This window comes from Enhydra lutris, unplaced genomic scaffold, assembly GCF_002288905.1.
Source record: "Enhydra lutris kenyoni isolate GAN:26980312 unplaced genomic scaffold, ASM228890v2 scaffoldscaffold5, whole genome shotgun sequence".
Taxonomy (NCBI): Eukaryota; Metazoa; Chordata; class Mammalia; order Carnivora; family Mustelidae; genus Enhydra; species Enhydra lutris.
Window position 1 is genome coordinate 31,237,971 of NW_019154089.1, and position 18,228 is coordinate 31,256,198.

The 18,228-nt window shown below is 41.3% G+C and overlaps 1 protein-coding gene across 1 annotated transcript in view; it reads right to left on the reverse strand.

Moving 5' to 3' along the window:
- Positions 1–18,228, reverse strand: part of LOC111141155 (sarcoglycan delta) — a 378,621-nt gene that overhangs the window by 218,561 nt on the left and 141,832 nt on the right. The window contains exon 2 of the mRNA XM_022493516.1: positions 4,046–4,147. Coding sequence (XP_022349224.1) covers positions 4,046–4,147 — 102 coding nt within the window. The remainder of the gene's footprint in view (positions 1–4,045; positions 4,148–18,228) is intronic.

Sequence of the window (18,228 nt, forward strand, 5' to 3'; positions counted from 1 at the left end):
TGGAGAGGGAGGAGGCACTCACAGTGGTGCAGGTCGGATAGGATGCTGGCTGGAGCCTGCAGGTGGCATGTGTTGGGGGAGAGGGGACAAGGGGACAGATATGGGCACTGTTTCGGTGAGAGCCCGTGGGACTTAGGGGTGGATTTTACTGTATATGCATTTCTGTATGTCTTTTTTTTTTTTCCCCTTCAGAGAGAACATACTTATTTTGTTGTCAGAAACATTTAAGCTAAAAGAGCTTTATTTATTATTTATTTTTTGGAAGGAAAATAATTTCTTTTTTTTTTAAGATTTTATTTATTTATTTGACAGACAGAGATCACAAGTAGGCAGAGAGGCAGGCAGAGAGAGAGAGAGAGAGAGAGAGAAAGAGAGAGAGACAGGAAGAAGCAGGCTCCCCACTGAGCAGAGAGCCCGATGTGGGACTCGATCCCAGGACCCTGGAATCATGACCTGAGCCAAAGGCAGAAGCTTTAACCCAGTGAGCCACCCAGGTGCCCAGGAAAATACTTTCTTAAGAGCAATGAAAAACAGTGAATTCTGACACTTTATTTTCCTTAAATGGTGATGTGAAAGCACTGAGCCTAACTCACTGATTTTTCCAGATTAAAATAATCTTTTATTAAAATTTATTGAGAGAGACAGAGAATGTGAGCCCATGAGTTGGGGGGAGAGGCAGAGGGAGAAGCAGAATGCCCACCTGAGCATTGAGCATGATGAAGGGTTTGATCCCAGAACTCTGAGATCATGACCTGAGATGAAGGCAGAGCTTAACCAACTGAGCCACCCAGGTGCCCTCTTCTATTCCTTTTTTAAAATTAAAAAAAATTTTATAGAGCACCTAGGGGGCTTAGTTGTAAAGCATCTACCTTCGGCTCAGGTCAGAATCCCAGAGTCCTGGGATCAAGCCCTGCATTGGGCTCCCTGCTTGGCGGGAAGCCTGCTTCTCCCTCTCCACACTGCTTGTGTTCCCTCTCGTGCTGTCTCTCTCTCTGTCAAATAAATAAATAAAATCTTAAAAAAAAGAAATTGAAATAATCTTAATTAATTAATTAATTTCTATTTCTTTTTTTTTAAGATTTTATTTATTTATTTGACAGAGATCACAGTAGGCAGAGAGGCAGGCAGAGAGAGAGAGAGAGAGAGAGAAGGAAGCAGGCTCCCTGCTGAGCAGAGATCATGACCCAAGCTGAAGGCAGAGGCTTTAACCCACTGAACCACCCGGGCACCCCTAATTTCAATTTCTTTAAGGACTCTAACTCTATGTCAAAGAAACTTCTCTCAGGGTATTTTATGTAACATAACTATTTTAGCCATGACTTTAAAATCTTCTCCCTTGTACCACATGCATTTTAGCCAGATCATCTATATATTTATAGAAATATCACTAATATGGTTTAAAAGCTTGGCAAACTACAATCTACAGCCTATTTGTCTGGTGGCCCTCAATATAATATTTTTTTACATTTTTAAGGAGTTGTTGAAAAGGAAAAAAAAAAAAGTCTAAAATATTTGCTATTTGGGGGCGCCTGGGTGGCTCAGTGGGTTAAGCCGCTGCCTTCGGCTCGGGTCATGATCTCAGAGTCCTGGGATCGAGCCCCGCATCGGGCTCTCTGCTCTCTAGGGGAGCCTGCTTCCTCCTCTCTCTCTGCCTGCCTCTCTGCCTGCTTGTGATCTCTCTGTCAAATAAATAAATAAAATCTTTAAAATATTTGCTATTTGGCCCTTTACAAAATAAGGGGGGCTGACATCAGTAGAAATTATCGGTCCAAATTTGTAAGTTAAATAAGTTTAATACAGAATAGGAAGATGTAGTGTTCACACACACACACACACACACACACACACACACACACACAGAGGAATATTATGCAGCCGTAAGAAGAATGAGATCGTGCCATTTGCAACAACATGGACGGACCTAGAGGATTTTATGCTAAGTGAACTAAGCCAGATGAGAAAGACAAACACCATGATTTCAGTCACATGTGGAATGTGAAAAAAACAAGTGAATAAACTAATAGAAAGCTGAATTGGATCTATAAATGCAGAGAACAAACTGTTTGCCAGGGGGAGGCGAGTTGGGGATGGGGAGATGAGTGAAGGGGAGAGGGTGGTACAGGCTTCTAGTTCTGCAATGAATAAATCACAGGAATAAAAGGCACAGCATAAGTAACATGGCCAATGATATTATGATAATGTTGAACCTTGACTAATAGTAGCTACGTTGACTAATAGTAGCTACTTGTGTGAGAATAGCATAATATATCAACTTGTTTAATCACTATGTTATCCACCTGAAACTGATATAACATTGTATCAATACTAAAAAAAAAAAAAAAAAAAAAAAAAAAGTTTAACACTGATAAGATCAATCTGAAGTACAACTAATAACTCAAAATATAATTTAACCAGCCAGCTTGCCAGGCTGGGAGAAATAGAAATTGCAGCAATTTTTATAGTGATCTTGGGGCACCTGGGGGGCCCAGTCGGTTAAGTGTCTGTCTTTGGCTCAGGTCATGATCCCAGGGTTCTGGGATTGAGCCCCACATCAGGCTTCCTGCTCAGCCTGCTTCTCCCTCTCCCACTTCTGTGCTTGTGTTCCCTCTCTTGCTGTCTGTCTCTCTCTCTCTCTCTGTCAAATAAATAAATAAAGTCTTAAAAAAAAACCTGGTGATTTCTTAAATGCTTGAAATTAACTGTCTCCATTCTATTTAACATAGAATCATCACCTGACTCTCCTTATAGCTTTATCCCATGATTCCATCCAGAATATGATTTCTTCAAGGTGATGGATATATTTATAGTACCCTTGGTACTTCAGTGCCTAACCCAGTTAAATTTTATAATCACCAATAGGGTGGCTGAACTGATTTGCTCTCTTTGAAAATTTTAACATCATAGCTCCCTCCCTTTTACGAGGCACACAAGGAAGTAAACATACTGGCAATTCAGTAGTTTCACCCAGGTTAATAGCATTCAGTAGTTGAGATAACATTCAGATAAAATTATCCACTGTACCAAGTTGCTGAATTTCATTAATTATGCTCATCAATGCACACGTATGCAAATAAGGCTTTAGGGACCTTTCACATTACTTTTTGCTTGCACATGGACCTGAACCAATCCCAGAAGAGCAAATGCATTTGGAATCCTTTTGAACCAGCAAATCCCACCACTCCACCAACAAACAAAAGACCAAACAAAGTCAAAGAAACAACTGGAAAAAAAAAACATGCTCAAAAACAAAAATTACTTTTGATAATATTGGTTAATAAAACAAATATCTAGAAATCCCTTCTCTCATGACAAAAACAAAGAATGAGCATGAAAGGTTACATAGTGGACTCTATTTAACAGAAAAGCTTCAGAACTGGACTTCCTGCCCTGAAGTTCTTACTCTACTACTTCATAAGTACGTGGCTCTGAACACAGCTCTTCTCTAAGGCTCAATTCTGTAATCTGTAAAATGGAGGCGACAATAATTGCCAACCCTGTGGACTGGTGTATGGATTAAATTGGGTAATGATAATGCACACAAAAAAACAGAGTGCATGGAACAGAGCATGCACGCTAGAGTGTTATGTTAGAGCACAGTTGTTGACATATTGAGTGATTCTAACCAACCTTGGCTACACTGTCCAAAGTCTTAATGAAAAGAAAAATTCTAGTTCTTTTGTTCTATGTTTCCAAAGGCAGTATTTAAAGCACTTGACAATTAAAAAAAGATAGCAATACTTTCTTGGATTTGTATAGTACCTAAAGCACTTCCACATTTCCTTTCTTGGCATATTTGCAGCATAATCTACGATAGTTCATTAACAGAGGTTATTCCTTTGGCAGGAATAAAGGCTCAGAGAGGTCATCACAGTTATGTATAGTACCACAGCAGGGATTATGCTCAAGACTTGTGATTTGATCAAATCCTACTTCCTACGTTACCATTCCCTCCCATGATGCTTTATGTGCAGCTGATGGCTGATAAATTCCCCCAGATTTAGATGCCAGAGAAACCACCATTCCTTTTTCTCATGGGAGTACTTACTGGTCGGGACTGGATTTCTTTGGCGTAGAGAGGTTGCAAGAATTCTGAGTCTCCTTCTAGTTTTAGACCTTTGTCTGTGATTCTCAAATTCCCCATTCCATCCTGAAATAGAAGCACAAAGATAACAGAGAAAATGCAATTAGCCAATATTTCAAAAAACCTCAGGCTTTCAAAAATTGAAACAAAGTTACTGCCTTTTTTTTTTTTTTTTGAGAGATGGGATAAGAGAGGGTCCAATAAAATACTAGGAGGTATTGTTCAAAGCAATTATGCATATTACCCTCTTCGCTCACTTATTCTGAGAAAATTCTATTCTAAGCAATCTGTAATGCCCCCTAGTCAGAGCCCTTTTGCTAGGTATTGCAGACAGAATGGAGGCAGGAGATAAGTGTGAAACGATAAAGGGATAATTCCCCCAGTTAAAGTCCATGGTCCAGTTTCCAAAACTTTGTGCAAAAATTGCAAAGTGCAGTCTGTTGGTTGAATCTAGTTTTTGGATACATTGTGTTTTGCTCACAAAATATTAAAGAGGTCAAATTAGTTGCTGACATTTTTACAGATATTCTATTACAGAAATAGTAAAATACATACAAAAATAGAAGATCAATAGCAAACACATTATCATTCACCTTCAACAATGATCCATTTATGGCTATTGTTATCTGGTATACCCACCATAACTACCTCATTTGGTTAAATATAACTCTAATACCATCACTTCTACCACAAAAAATACTAAAATAATATCATCTAATACCCTAATATCATCTAATACCCTAATACATCCAATATAATCTAAAAATAATAAAATAACAGCATCAGTGTTCAGATTTCATTTTTTTATTTTCTCTCCTTAGACTTGTTTCCTTGAATCAAGTTCCCTACTAGAATTGGTTGATACATAAAATAGTAGGTCATCTCCTAAAAATCTCCTCAGTTTGGTTCTTTTCACAGATCCACATATGTACATAACCTTTATTTGATGAACAGAACATGTCATTTTTCTAATAGCCCTGCCCAGCATTTACATGTGGCTGAACATTCCCATAATTTCTTAAAGTGTGTTCTTCTGTCCCCTATACTTTTTGTAAGTTGGTAGTTAGATCAAGAGGCTTGATGAGATTTAAGCTCTGTTTCCTAGGAAGAACACATTCGAGGAAATGGAATATATTACTATTCTACTGCGACCATCACAAATAACCACAAACTCCATGGCTTAACACAACACAAATGTATTATGTCACGATTCTGTATAAGTCTGACCCAGGACACAAAGCATGAAAATCAAGGTACCATTTGGTCTCCTGCACTCCTTTCTGGAGGTTCAAAGGAAGACTTTTTCTAGCTTCTTGAGGTTGCTGGGCTTGTGGCCTCTTTCATCTTCAAAGTCCATAATGACTGGCTGAATCTACCTTATGTCCAATCCCTCTGACGATGAGTCTTCCCCCTCCCTTTTCCACTTTTTCTACTTTTTCTAGCTTCTTGAGGTTCCTGGGCTTGTGGCCTCTTTCATCTTCAAAGTCCATAATGACTGGCTGAATCTACCTTATGTCCAATCCCTCTGACGATGAGTCTTCCCCCTCCCTTTTCCACTTTTAAAGACCCTGGTAATTCCATCAGGCATACCTGGATTATCCAGGACACTCTCTCCATTTTAAAACAATTGATTAGCAACCATAATACTATCCACAATGTTAATTCTCCTTTGCCACAAAATGTAACATTTTCGGGTTTCTGAGATGAGGACATTGATACCTTCAAAGTGGATAGCATTTTTCTGTCTACTACATACTCTATCAAGAGACATTAAATGTCTTCTGTTGTGATGTCATCACCCATTGGTGATCTTTGCCTAGAGGATATATTATTTCACTAGGGATTTCAAATTGGTGAAAAGAATAATTATATCATTTCTTAATTTATTAGTTGGGATAGTCTACAAAGAGAAATCATATTTCATCAACAATTCACCCTAAATTATAGTTTATAACCTGAAAAGGTGTGTGATTTGTCCTCCTTTATTTGGGTTCTCAAAATATTGATTACCTAGTAGCTTCCAAAGATAACCGATTAGGTTTCTTTTTTTCATTTGGTTTTTTATGTATAATTACAGACATTTTTAATTTGTTTCATTCCAGTGCAATTTTTATTGCTACTTAAGTTCTAACCTTCCTACCCTTGCTCAGTAGGAACCTCTTCAAGTTAGCCCCTAAGTCTTTTAATATGATCCAGCCATCTCTGATGGCCCTTTCGCTTCTGGTATGACAACATGACCCAGGGTTATTCCACACATGTCTTGTCCCAGGCCTGGAACCAGTCATTTCTAATAAAAATACTTGGTTCATTTTTGTGGCAACTAGTGTTTAGAAACCACAGACTGACAACTTTGGGTGCTCATTTCTTCTGGGTTGACACTTGTTTCTATGGACTGAGCTAGAAAATAAATTCTGTATTTTTAAAATAGAATACACCATGAACTCCCATTAGACTTTTTAAAAGAGATTTTATTTCTTTGAGAGAGAGAAAGGGAACAAGAAAGCACAGAGGGAGGGTGAGAGAGAGAAGCAGACTCCTCACGGAGCAGAGAGCCCAGTGCTGGGTTCAATCCTAGGACCCTGAGATTATGACCCGAATCGAAGATTGGTAAGCAGTAGATGCTTAACTGACTAAGCCATCCAGGTGCCCTATCCCATTAAACTTCAATTCAAAGTCAAGACAGGACTGTTTTCATTTAATCTCATGGATCTTACAACTTTACTACCTTTCTTGCATACCAAAAATCTGTGTTCTCAACACCAAAATGATTATTCATTTGATTTAACCCACAATACATAGAGCCACTACTATTCTAAAATTATGATTAAGAAAAACAATTTAAAATTTGAAAAAGTTTTAGAGTACATCCTTCTAGACAGGTACAGGCAAATGACTGGATCTCAAAGCCACTTGAACTAATTCGATTCTGTATGATTATACAACCAACCTGCTGTTGAGTCAAGAATACTTGTTTCATTCCTCCCCATATCTTATTTTATTATGACAGCTTTTTGAATGTTTAATTTTGTATTACATTTTTGTGAACTATTTAGAAAGCCCCAAAGTCAAATCTACAAAACAAGATACATTCAAAGAGATCTAGATTCTCTCCCTGTCCCTCCACCACGTTTCCTCTTTTCCACATAAGTGTGGATACATATCTGATTCAGTCAAGGTTCTCCAGGGAAATAGAACAGGACGTGCGTGTGTGTGTGTGCACACATGTGTGTATGTACACACACACACACACACACACACACACACATTTTACCAATTTATTCCTACATTTTCCACAATGCATTGTCAGGTGAAAACAACAACAACATGCACACAAAGACAAAATTCCTTAAAAGCTCATTGACCACTGGATGGAGAAATAGTTGTAAAGCTATTTTGCAATGTGTCCCTGTCCACACAGGCAAGGTTCTGGTGTGCAATTTTATGCACCACACACAACCTTTTTTGGTGTGTTCTTGAAGAGATGGGTTTGAGGTATGGGCTCTGGTGTGAATCCCAAGAAGGAAAATGTTCCCATAATTATTTAAATGTTAAAATACCCTAAAGAGCTAACTTTAAAGTGCTTTACATGTCTCTTTCTTTTCCATACTGCAAATTTATTCATCATATTATGCACCTGAAACTAATATAACACTACATGTTCACTAACGTATTAAAATAAAAACTGTAAAAAAGATAAAAATCTCTCATCAAAAAAATGAAAATTGAGAGATTTAAATGAAAACTCCAGGTTTTCAACTTCTTGTGAAATGGGAAGCCCTGGGAAATAGGAACCTGCCTTCTCCCATGGCCACCACTGGCTAGAGGCAAACAGCTGCTCCCCTCAGTGACTCTATGAACCATATGCTCTCCACTTCGCCAGTGCCCGCCCGGCTTATTTCAGGAAGGTACATTTTCCCAGACTCCTGAAGTCTCTCACCGGTGTCTCCCATTTCTCCTCTCTGGCACGGCCATCAATGCATGCAGGACAGACACCATACTTGGGGGTCCTGAATGACCAAGTGGGAACTGGGCACTTCCCCCCTCCCTCCTCCATCACACCACTTCAGCCTGTGCAGGAGAACTGATTTTTCAGGTCAATATTATCCTTTCAGAGATAGCATGCCATCTGTATATTTCTATTTTGGGTCCTTATGGGGATGGCACTGCCAAAAAAAAAAAAAAATTTAACAACGTGAGAGGCATTGGGCTGGAGGGTATATTCATGTAACACCAGCAGCAAGCAGATTCCACAACAAAAGGAAAAAGGTAAAAAAAATATCTACCCAACCTTCCCCCACTGCCCCTGACCCACAAAGGAAATGTCAATTATCTTGTTTTGGATTATTCTAGATGGTTTTTATAAGCTGGAGAAGCAGAACTTTTCATAGAAACACATACTAATAAACCTTTTCATAGAAACACATCTATAAACTCATGGATCTGGTTGGTTTGTGCGATATGTGTTTATAAAACAAGTAAGAACTGCTAAGCATTCTTACATAGAAGATTATATTTGGAGTAATTAGCAAGCCTATTTCAAATAAAATAGATTTCCCTCTCCTCTTACAGTATACAGATCCACTACCCTTAACATTTACTGATGGCTTACTAGGTGCTCATTACTAGACTCTGCTTTTCATGCTTCATTTCATCTTTGTTACTGAAAACTAACATGTTACTTCTTGAATGTAATCATTACAAAATAATCCTATAAATGTGAAATTGTTTGGCTAGAGAGTTGTTCATCACCATGCCAGTTATGAGAAAAAAAATTAAAACTTAAAAACTACCTAAAAGTTGCATGTTAAAATAACAGAATATGATAGAATAGAAGATGATGTAGGTCCTGTAGAGGAATATTTAAGAACATGGGCAAATGTGCACAATTGATTATAAATGAAATCATCAATAAAGATATATGTATGTATATTTTATGCCATTTTAAAAAATGATGTTATTTATTTACTTATTTATTGAGCACAAGTGAGGGGAGGGGCAGAGGGATAGGGAGACAGAGAATCTCAAGCAGACTCCACACTGAGTATGGAACTAGACATGGGGCTCAATCCCACAATCCCGAGAGCATGACCCCAGCCCAAATCAAGAGTCAGATGCTGACTGGACTGAGACACCCAAGCACCTGCTTTTTATGCCATTTTTATACAGCTACATATAAATATTCATACATGTGCATACATATAATCATATATGCACATAAGAAAAATTCTGAAACAAATTTCATAGTAGAAAATTCTAGAAAGAAATATACTTAAATCTTAATATTGAAAATCTTTGCATGCCTAAAATGAGTGCTTTTTATTTTCTTCATTTTGCTAGTCTGTACTTTATCATTTTCTGTAAATAGCAACTGTAATTAAAAAACTTGTTCTACAGTATTAAGTTCTCACCAATTTATTTTAAAAAGCAACACTTGTCAAGAATCTATGTCATATACTAAATGTTTATGCACATATTGTCTCATGCCATCTACTCAATGATCCTATGAGATAGTCTTCATGTTCCCTACTTCCCAAGTGAGAAAATTTATTGGTTAGTAACTTACTAACAATTGCACAGCTAATTGACAACAGGATCAGGAATCTGAACTCAAGTCTTTCCAATTCAGACTATAAGCTCTTACTCATTATTTTAACCTAATGTAGCGTATGTAAAAGTCATCTCTGTAAGGTATCTACTGGGCTTCATAGGGCTACTCTGACTTTCACTTGCTTGGGGAGGGCACTCAGCAATGGTAGAGAGGATAGGAAAATAAGGCCCTCTGTCCTTATGGTCAAACATCTCTACTCCAACTTACTGGGCCAGAGGTGCCTTATTACAACCCAGCTGCTCCCCATGCCATGGAACATAAGCAAAATGAATCCTCTGCTATTTATGGGAAGAGTACTGTGTATGTAGTCGCGTGCTGCAAGCCATGGGGAGTCAGTAAAGAAGAAGGCCCTCCCCATCCTATCCTCTGAGATGGTTTATAACACAGAGAACAGTGAAGGAGAAACCAGAAGGATCAATGTTTGAGAAACGCTCCTGTAATCCAACAGGCAATGGATGCCTTTACTTAAGTACTTCTTTTGGTAGGAAACGCATCATGAACTTGCCAAACCTCTACCATTCATTCAGTTATAGGTTCTTCCGATGCTTGAGAAGCATCACCTCATTTTTCCCATCTCCTCTCCCACTCCCTAGGTCTATGCAGCAGTATTGTTGGGAAAGGTCTATCCCAAAGTGTGAATTTATGTTAGTGGCCTGAATTTCCTAAATACAATACAAAGCAGACTAGAGTGGCCAGCTATATATGTTCCCATATTAGAGTCTCCTTTCTGGCTCTGGAACAACCAGACTGGAAGAGATACACATCAAAACAACTTGAGAATCACCTCGTTTAAAACCATTTCACCTTTAACTGCAGACATAAGAAGCTATCAGTATTATTAAAATAGGAGTTTTAGGTCAGGTTTAAAGCAAAATTTCCCACCCAATAAGATGCAAAAGAGACATTTAGAAGATTCACAGTCATTCCCAAAGTAATTAGGAGGAAAGAGACCTTTCCTCCCCTCTTCCCTGTTCAAATGGTAAAACTTCAGTATTCTTAAAGGCAAGCATAAAAATTCTAGCAGCCAGAAAGCTTGCCTGAAGGGAGCCAGCTCTGTCCAGTCAGTGGTCCTAAAGTCTATAAAGTACACTCAGAATAAAAGTAGGAGGTCAGGATCCCAATGTCCTCTCAGTGAGGTCATGGCCTTGGTGTCCTCCACACTGCAGTACGCTAGGGTTGACCCACAAGCCTGGCTCTTGGGAGTTTTCACAAATATATGAGGGGATCTCGCTATTTTCCTGGTCCAATTTAGAGTGGACTCCCTGAAAGGTCTTTTGAGGGAGAGAGGGTCTGGGGGTAGGGATACAGTACAGGAGCAGAGGTGGGTAGAATCTGGAGAATCTCCCTCTGGGCTAGTCCAAGGATGATGACATTTGCCCTTTATTTATTATCTGGTCCATACTGTCTGGTTGGTTGTTTTGAACAGTTTTCTATAAAAGTACAGAATAAAGAAAGAGGTTTCAGAGTGGAACGACAATGGACTGAAATATTAATTTGTTTCTTACTTCCTATCTCTCGTGCTGGCCCCTGGCCTCTTCCTCACCATTTCAAATAGGTTCCTAGGTTTTGTAATTATGAGGCTTAGTGTGTTTTTTTTTTTTAAAGATTTTATTTATATATTTCACAGACAGAGATCACAAGTAGGCAGAGAGGCAGGCAGAGAGAGAGGAGGAAGCAGGATCCCCGCTGAGCAGAGAGCCCAATGCAGGGCTCGATCCCAGGACCCTGGGATCATGACCTGAGCCTAAGGCAGAGGCTTGAACCCACTGAGCCACCCAGGCACCCCAAGTCTTAGAGATTTTGAGAGCAAAGAAGCAGAGACAGCCTAAAAGCAGTGGGGTTTCTTTTGTAAAAGGTAACTCTCACTGAATGGATAGTGCTAGGTGAGTTAGGAAGGGAAACAAGGATGAGAGGAGAGGTTTTCCAACTGGGAGGTAGACAAGAGACTTGTGAATCCCGTGACTTCCAGAGACCACTGTCCTGCCAGTGTCCCCGGGACAGGGTGGGGGGTGGTTAGGACTTCAGAGGGAAGGGCTCCAGGGCTCCAGCTTCCCAAAGTTTCCTCTCCGCAGGAATGGCAGAGAGGTCCCTTTCCCAGACCTAAATGGACCACGTGCTTGGGACCCCAGTTCTCTTGGCTAATGCCAGTGAAAGATGGTGACTGGCACCTGCAGAGCTCTTCCCATTGGTGCTGGCAAAACACTGGAATGTCCAAAAAACCCTGAGACGTAAAATGCTCTGCTGGCCTTTGTGGGAGGGGAGCTGGGAATTCGTATTGTGCCGATTTAAGGAAAGTATTATCTCTTGGTCTTCTGACTGCTTCCTGTTAGCATCAAACAGGTTTTTAATCCCTTCAGCCTATTTCCAACCTGGACATAATGCCAAGTCCTATTCTAGGATGCAAATTGGGAGCCTGTATCATGACGGGGAGTTTTCATGGCAGGTATTATTTGGTTTTGATCAAAGAGAGAACTAATTTTATCTGCGCAGATTGCTTTAGAACGTATGCGTCGTGAGGGGTGGGAGTTTTGCTCACTGCAGTCCCAATTCTGCTTGGGATGGTAGGTACTCAGCAAATATTTATTAAATAACAGAAGGTCTTCGTTCCAAATGCTGTGTTTTGAAGGGTGCCGAGGGGATTGTAAAATGTTAGAACCTAGGCTTGTCCCTTGAACAGATCACAATGTACCAGAATATTCATTGGCATGTGGGTGATACAATCCCCAGTGGGTGAAAATTGGTGACTAGGGGGAGTTGGGAAAAACCTTACTCTTTTATGTATAATGCAAAAATAACGCATTGGTATAGAGTATGTTCACAGAGTATCTGTACTATTAAAATTTCATGAGGGGGTGAACTATTAGGAAAAAAATCTGTCCAAAAATGCTCTTGGGGGAGGAGAGGCAATAAAAAAAAAAAAGAGGGTGAGAAACATTGCATCTGAGTATCAGAGATTTTGAGACGCCTCTAGCTTTGCTCTCTTTAGTCTAAAAAAGGACATTTCAGCCAGTCACATATTGACCATCCTCTCTGGAGCTCCTTAGCCTGTAAAATGTGACAGAACAGAACAGCACAGGCAAAAAGCAAACTCCTTAATGTCATACTTAACACCACCTTCATGTGACAGTGGCACACTTCTCCAGACTCGTCTCCTTCACTCCGGCACAAAACATGCTAGCAATTTCTCCAAACTCTTTCCCTTACCAAGTCTTTGCAAATGTCCTTCCCTTGGCCGGTCATGCTTTTTCTAGCCCTTCTGTCCGTCTCTCCAGTCCTTTGGTTGTGGTTAGGTGTCTTATCTGGGTCCGGGGCCCTTGCCTGAGATCTCCTTACATCCTGTGTGCATCTCTAGAAGGGCATCTGCCACATGGCACCACAGGGATTCACTTATATTTGTGTCCTTCCTTGATAGATTTCAAATTCTTTGAGATGAGGAATAGCGTGTCACTCATGATTCAGTCTCATGGCCCAGTATAGTCTGTCTTTTTTTCTTTCTTTCTTTTTTCTTTTAGGGTGGGGGGAGGGACAGAGGGAGAGGGAGGGAGAGAATCTTAATCAGACATGCCCATTGCAGAACCCAACGTGGGGCTCCAGCTCACTACCCCGAGATCATGACCTGACCGCAAACAAGAGTCAGATGCTTAATTGACTGCGCCACCAGGTGTCCCATGTTATATCTGAATACATGACTACAAAAGCCCAAAAGAAAGAGGCTAAACCAGAGATGGTTCAGAGAGTGTACCTTCGTACAAATATAAACCAATAATACCACAGCTACTGTTCTCATCTGCATTAGACAAAGCACTTCACTGATACTATGTCCATTAATCCACACTGTTAGCCCATTTCACAGTTGAGAAAATTATTGCTCCAACATCCTGACACATTAGCTCCTAAGCAAAAGTCCTTCCCCACCATGCCCCCTGCAGCACCGCTAAGCTCTAAACGTGTACCCAGCCCTGGGCTGTGTCAAGCAAGGAGGCATGAAAACAGAGTCTCCCTTCTAGGAGCTCCTAGGCTAATGGGGACAAAAACATGAGTCACACACATGATGGTGAAGATATAGACATACAGGAACTCTCACACCCCACTAGTGGGAACACAGCATTGGGCTGAACGTTGCAAGAAGGTTGGACCACTAAAAAGTTAAACCTAGAGTTACCATGTGACCCAGAAATTCCACTCTTAGCTACTCGCCAAAGATAAATAAAACCATGTTCTAGGGGTGCCTGGGCAGCTCAGTGGGTTAAAGCCTCTGCCTTTGGCTCAGCTCATGATCCCAGCGTCCTGGGATCAAGCCCCACATCGGGCTCTCTGCTCAGCGGTGAGTCTGCTTCCCTCTCTCTCTCTCTGCCTGCCTCTCTGCTTGTGATCTCTGTCTGTCAAATAAATAAATAAAATCTTTAGGGGAAAAAAACAAACAAACATGTTCACCCAAAGACTGGCACGTAAAGTTCACTGGAGTAAAATTCACAATAACCAAAGAGTAGAAATAAATTGAATGTCTATTAACTGATGAAGACATACATAAAATATTCTATGTCTATGTGCAATGGAATACTGTTCAGCAATAAAAAGGAATAAATGCGGGCACATACTACAACTTGGATAAACCTCAAAAACATGCCAGACACACAAGACCAGATGCAGCACAACTGCATTTCTACGTAACGTCTGGTGAGGCAAACTGATGCAGATGTAGGTGAACGGTTGTCTGGGATGGGCAGTGAAGAGGGACTGGAAATAGGCTCAATGAATCTGCTGAGGGGACAGAAATGCTCCAACACTGGACTGTGGTCACAGCTGCATAACTCAGTAAATTTATTAAAAATCGCTGAAATGTTATTTTAAAGAGTGAATCTTATAGTATGTAAATTTGACAAGGTTGTTTAAAAAATAAAGGAGTAAAAGACGTATAGTAGTATTCATGGAAACGAGGAATCCAGTTCTGGAGACACATGGTATTACATGGTTTGGGATTCCCCAAATCAGCAAAGAAGCCATTTAGAGATACATGCTAGGAGAAAGAGCTAGCAGGTTCGAGAGCGTGCCAATCAGAGACAACCTATTATTTGTCTATACCGGATATGGAGTGACTAAAGATCAGGTTGGCAAGTGTTGGTCATCAAAGACCAAGCACAGAGAAGGAAGAGGAGCCCAAAGGGAGACAGAGCTGAATTAAACACGGAAACTGTTTCTGTGGTCAAGGCAATTATATGTGGGTTGGGCTATGGTGGTTGCTAGTGATCTTCTTTGTCGGGGAACATTAAAAATGGGACCATCACCAGGGCTGCCTGATTAACACAGTAGCAAGAGAGAGGACCAGACGACCCCTCAGTATCTAGGTCACAGCTTCTGATCATTTGGATCAGATGCTATACGATCTCAACGTCATCCATATTCCTTTCCTTTTTACCACTAATATCAATTTATCGTGTAGGTTTTTTTTTCTCCTTCTCCTCATTATTTCCAAGTTACCATAAAGTCAGAAGTAAATGGATTGATTAGAACATTGTGTGTGTGTGTGTGTTGTGTGTGTATGTGTGCATGTGAGAGGGCGAGAGAAGGGGAGGAGAGGAATTGGAGAGAGGGAGCAGAGAGAGAGCGGGGAGGGGGGAGAGAGGGGAGGAGGAAGAGAGAGACGGAGAGACAGAGAGAGAAGAAGGAACAGGAGGAGGGAAGAACAAAGAGGTGACAGGGAGAGAGAAGGGGGCTATAAAACATACACAGCTGTCAATTTACTTTGCTGCCTCAGTGGGTAAGAACTGTGATTTCTCACATCTCATAAAGCTTATTTTAATGATTTACAGATCCAAGGCCATGGTATTTCCTGGTTGCCAGTAGTAATATATAGATGGACATTCTTCACTGTATACTTTTCCTGGGGGTTCAGGAGCCAAAGACGGGATTCCTCCCACACACATACACACGGGGGATAAGGCTAATTCTCTTTGTTTTCCCATTACTTTATTTCTACTTGTCCTTTAGGGCATACTTACCAGTTTCTTTGGGAAACCTTCCTTGATTCTCTCCAGTTCTTTCGAAACAAGCTTTCCTTCCTAACTCGAACACACAGACACAGACAGACACACAGGGCATTTCATCACAGGGCTAAGAGTATGAGTTCTGCAATCAGAGCACGCGGGTTAATTGCTAGTTCCACCCATTAACTCATTAGTGGTCTTTTTACTTCTCAGTCTTCCTTACATAGCCAAGATAATGAGATCTTCTAAATCGAGGATTAAATCAGAGAGTCCACATGTATCAGTCGGGAGAGGTTAGGCTATAGCATGGTGAAGACAGCAAAATTCGCAGTGGCTTCAAACAACAAACATTCACTTCTCACCCAAGCTATATAAGTCCACAGAGGCATAACAGCAAAGTCAGCTGGGGATATGAGATGATTGAGCAGCCACCATTTTAAAATGGTGCGTCCCCCTGTCTTTGGGCACATGCATGATTGTATTTCCCCGCTCACTTATGATGGTCTGAGCCGTGAGATTCGTTGTAGCTTGTGAAACGTGAGCATAAGGCAATTCTCGGAGCAGATGCTAGAATGGCCAGAGCCTGCTTGACCATGCTCTATTCTCCTTCCGCCTCCAGACTGAAAGCTTCTAGCAGGCAAGGGCAGTATTTTATTTTATTTTAGGGTTTTTTTTTAAATTAATTAATTTATTTATTTGACAGAGAGAGAAATCACAAGTAGGCAGAGAGGCAGACAGAGAGAGAGAGGGGAAGCAGGCTCGCTGCTGAGCAGCGAGCCTGATGCGGGGCTCGATCCCAGGACCCTGGGATCATGACCTGAGCTGAAGGCAGAGGCTTTAACCCACTGAGCCACCCAGGCGCCCCAAGGGCAGTATTTTAGCTGTCTTTTTATCCTAGTGACCTGTTATACCTTGTACACAGAGTAGATAGACAGTAAATTTTGACTGACTGGATGAAAGGTCTTCTCTCAGCCACAAAGAACTGTGACTACAGCTCCCAAAGGAAGTCAGGTCTGGCTAAAATGTCATGGAGCCCTTGCTAGGTACCAGCTCCCCAGACCAGTCCTGTGCTTGCTGGCCATCCAGGAAAACAGCTAGATCACCATGGGGATTGTTGTATACTCTCGATGTTAATTAATGCGTATCCTTCAAGAATGTGTATAAGGAAATGCAAACACATCTCAAGGAATCCTACAGTTGGAGCACTTGGGTGCTGGCCTTGACCATTCTGAGAGCTTTAAAGCAAACTCAGATAAGCAAGCCTAGCCAGTCTGTTTCCTCGACCTCATGATGGGTAGTTGGACAGCATAAACATTACAGTCTCCTCCACTCATTAAAGTCCTGTATTATGATGCGCAGGAAACGGGACGCTCTCCAGACAACCAGAAATCACAGCAGTCCCTGGGCACTGGGGCCCTCGACTCCCAGCAGCCACCACGAGGGCATCTTGTGTGACTTGAAGTTCTGCCCAGAAAATGCTTGCTAAACCTCCTCCCAATTCCTCCAAACACATGCCCAGACTTGGGGAGGACTTAGGCATGACAACTACCGCCAGCACATTGTTCTGAAACAGCAACTTGTGAGCAACCTCTAAAAAGAGACCTTGGTGGTGAATCTATCGATTGTTTGGAGGGAAGAAGATGAGAGATGGATAATAAAGTGCAAGTTGCTACAGCCCCTGTCCCAGGTGGAAGACGCGAGCTTATGAATCCTGAGCTATTGTTGATGAAGGAGGGGGACCCGTTTATCTCAGGCCGACGCACAAAAGGAAATAAGGGAAATACGATGAGGCCTATGCCACGTGTTCCGAGGAAATGCCAGCCGTGGCGATCCCTGCTGCTCGCCAAGCACGTCCCACCAGCAAAGCCCGATGAAGACGCTGTCCTGAGTGATATTAAAAACGCATGCTGCGAAAATCCCTCCCAAAATAGATTCTGCCACCAGGCCATCGGCCACGAGGGAGCCACCTGTCCTGCCTTCTCTCTATTTCATTAGGAAAAGTTGTCAGTTGTACACGACAGTGTCTTTTATGAGACTTCAAGTTACGGCTTCAAAGGGTCCAGGGCCTTTTTGATACTTGTGAGAAAAGTTCTGAGAAGTTCAGAAAAAAAGAAGGCTATTGCATGCACTCCCGGCACTCAAGCTATCTTACCTATTAATTTGGCCCTTCTGGCCATGGTTTGATGTCCAAATTGGCCTTCCAAAGGATGGGACCACATACACCCTGCATCGTTCAGACGGGTGACCAATTTCCACAGTCACCTTCAGCCTTAAACTGACCAAAAAAAAAAAAACAAAACCAGGCATCCAAAAGTGATGTCTGTTGCTGCTTCCCTCATGTACTGTACCCCTGAGGCCTGATTTCTTCCCACATTCATGCATGTATTTTCAAAAGAGTGGCACAACTCAACACAGCACAAGGGATCACTGAAGCCTTGGGAAATCCCATCTGTTCAGAGAACAAAGTCGTGCACTGGTGTCTTTTTCCTCCAGCATTATCCAGCCAGAGCCATAAAGTACTGGGAAGGAGGAGGCAGAGCAAGAATGGAGCTTTG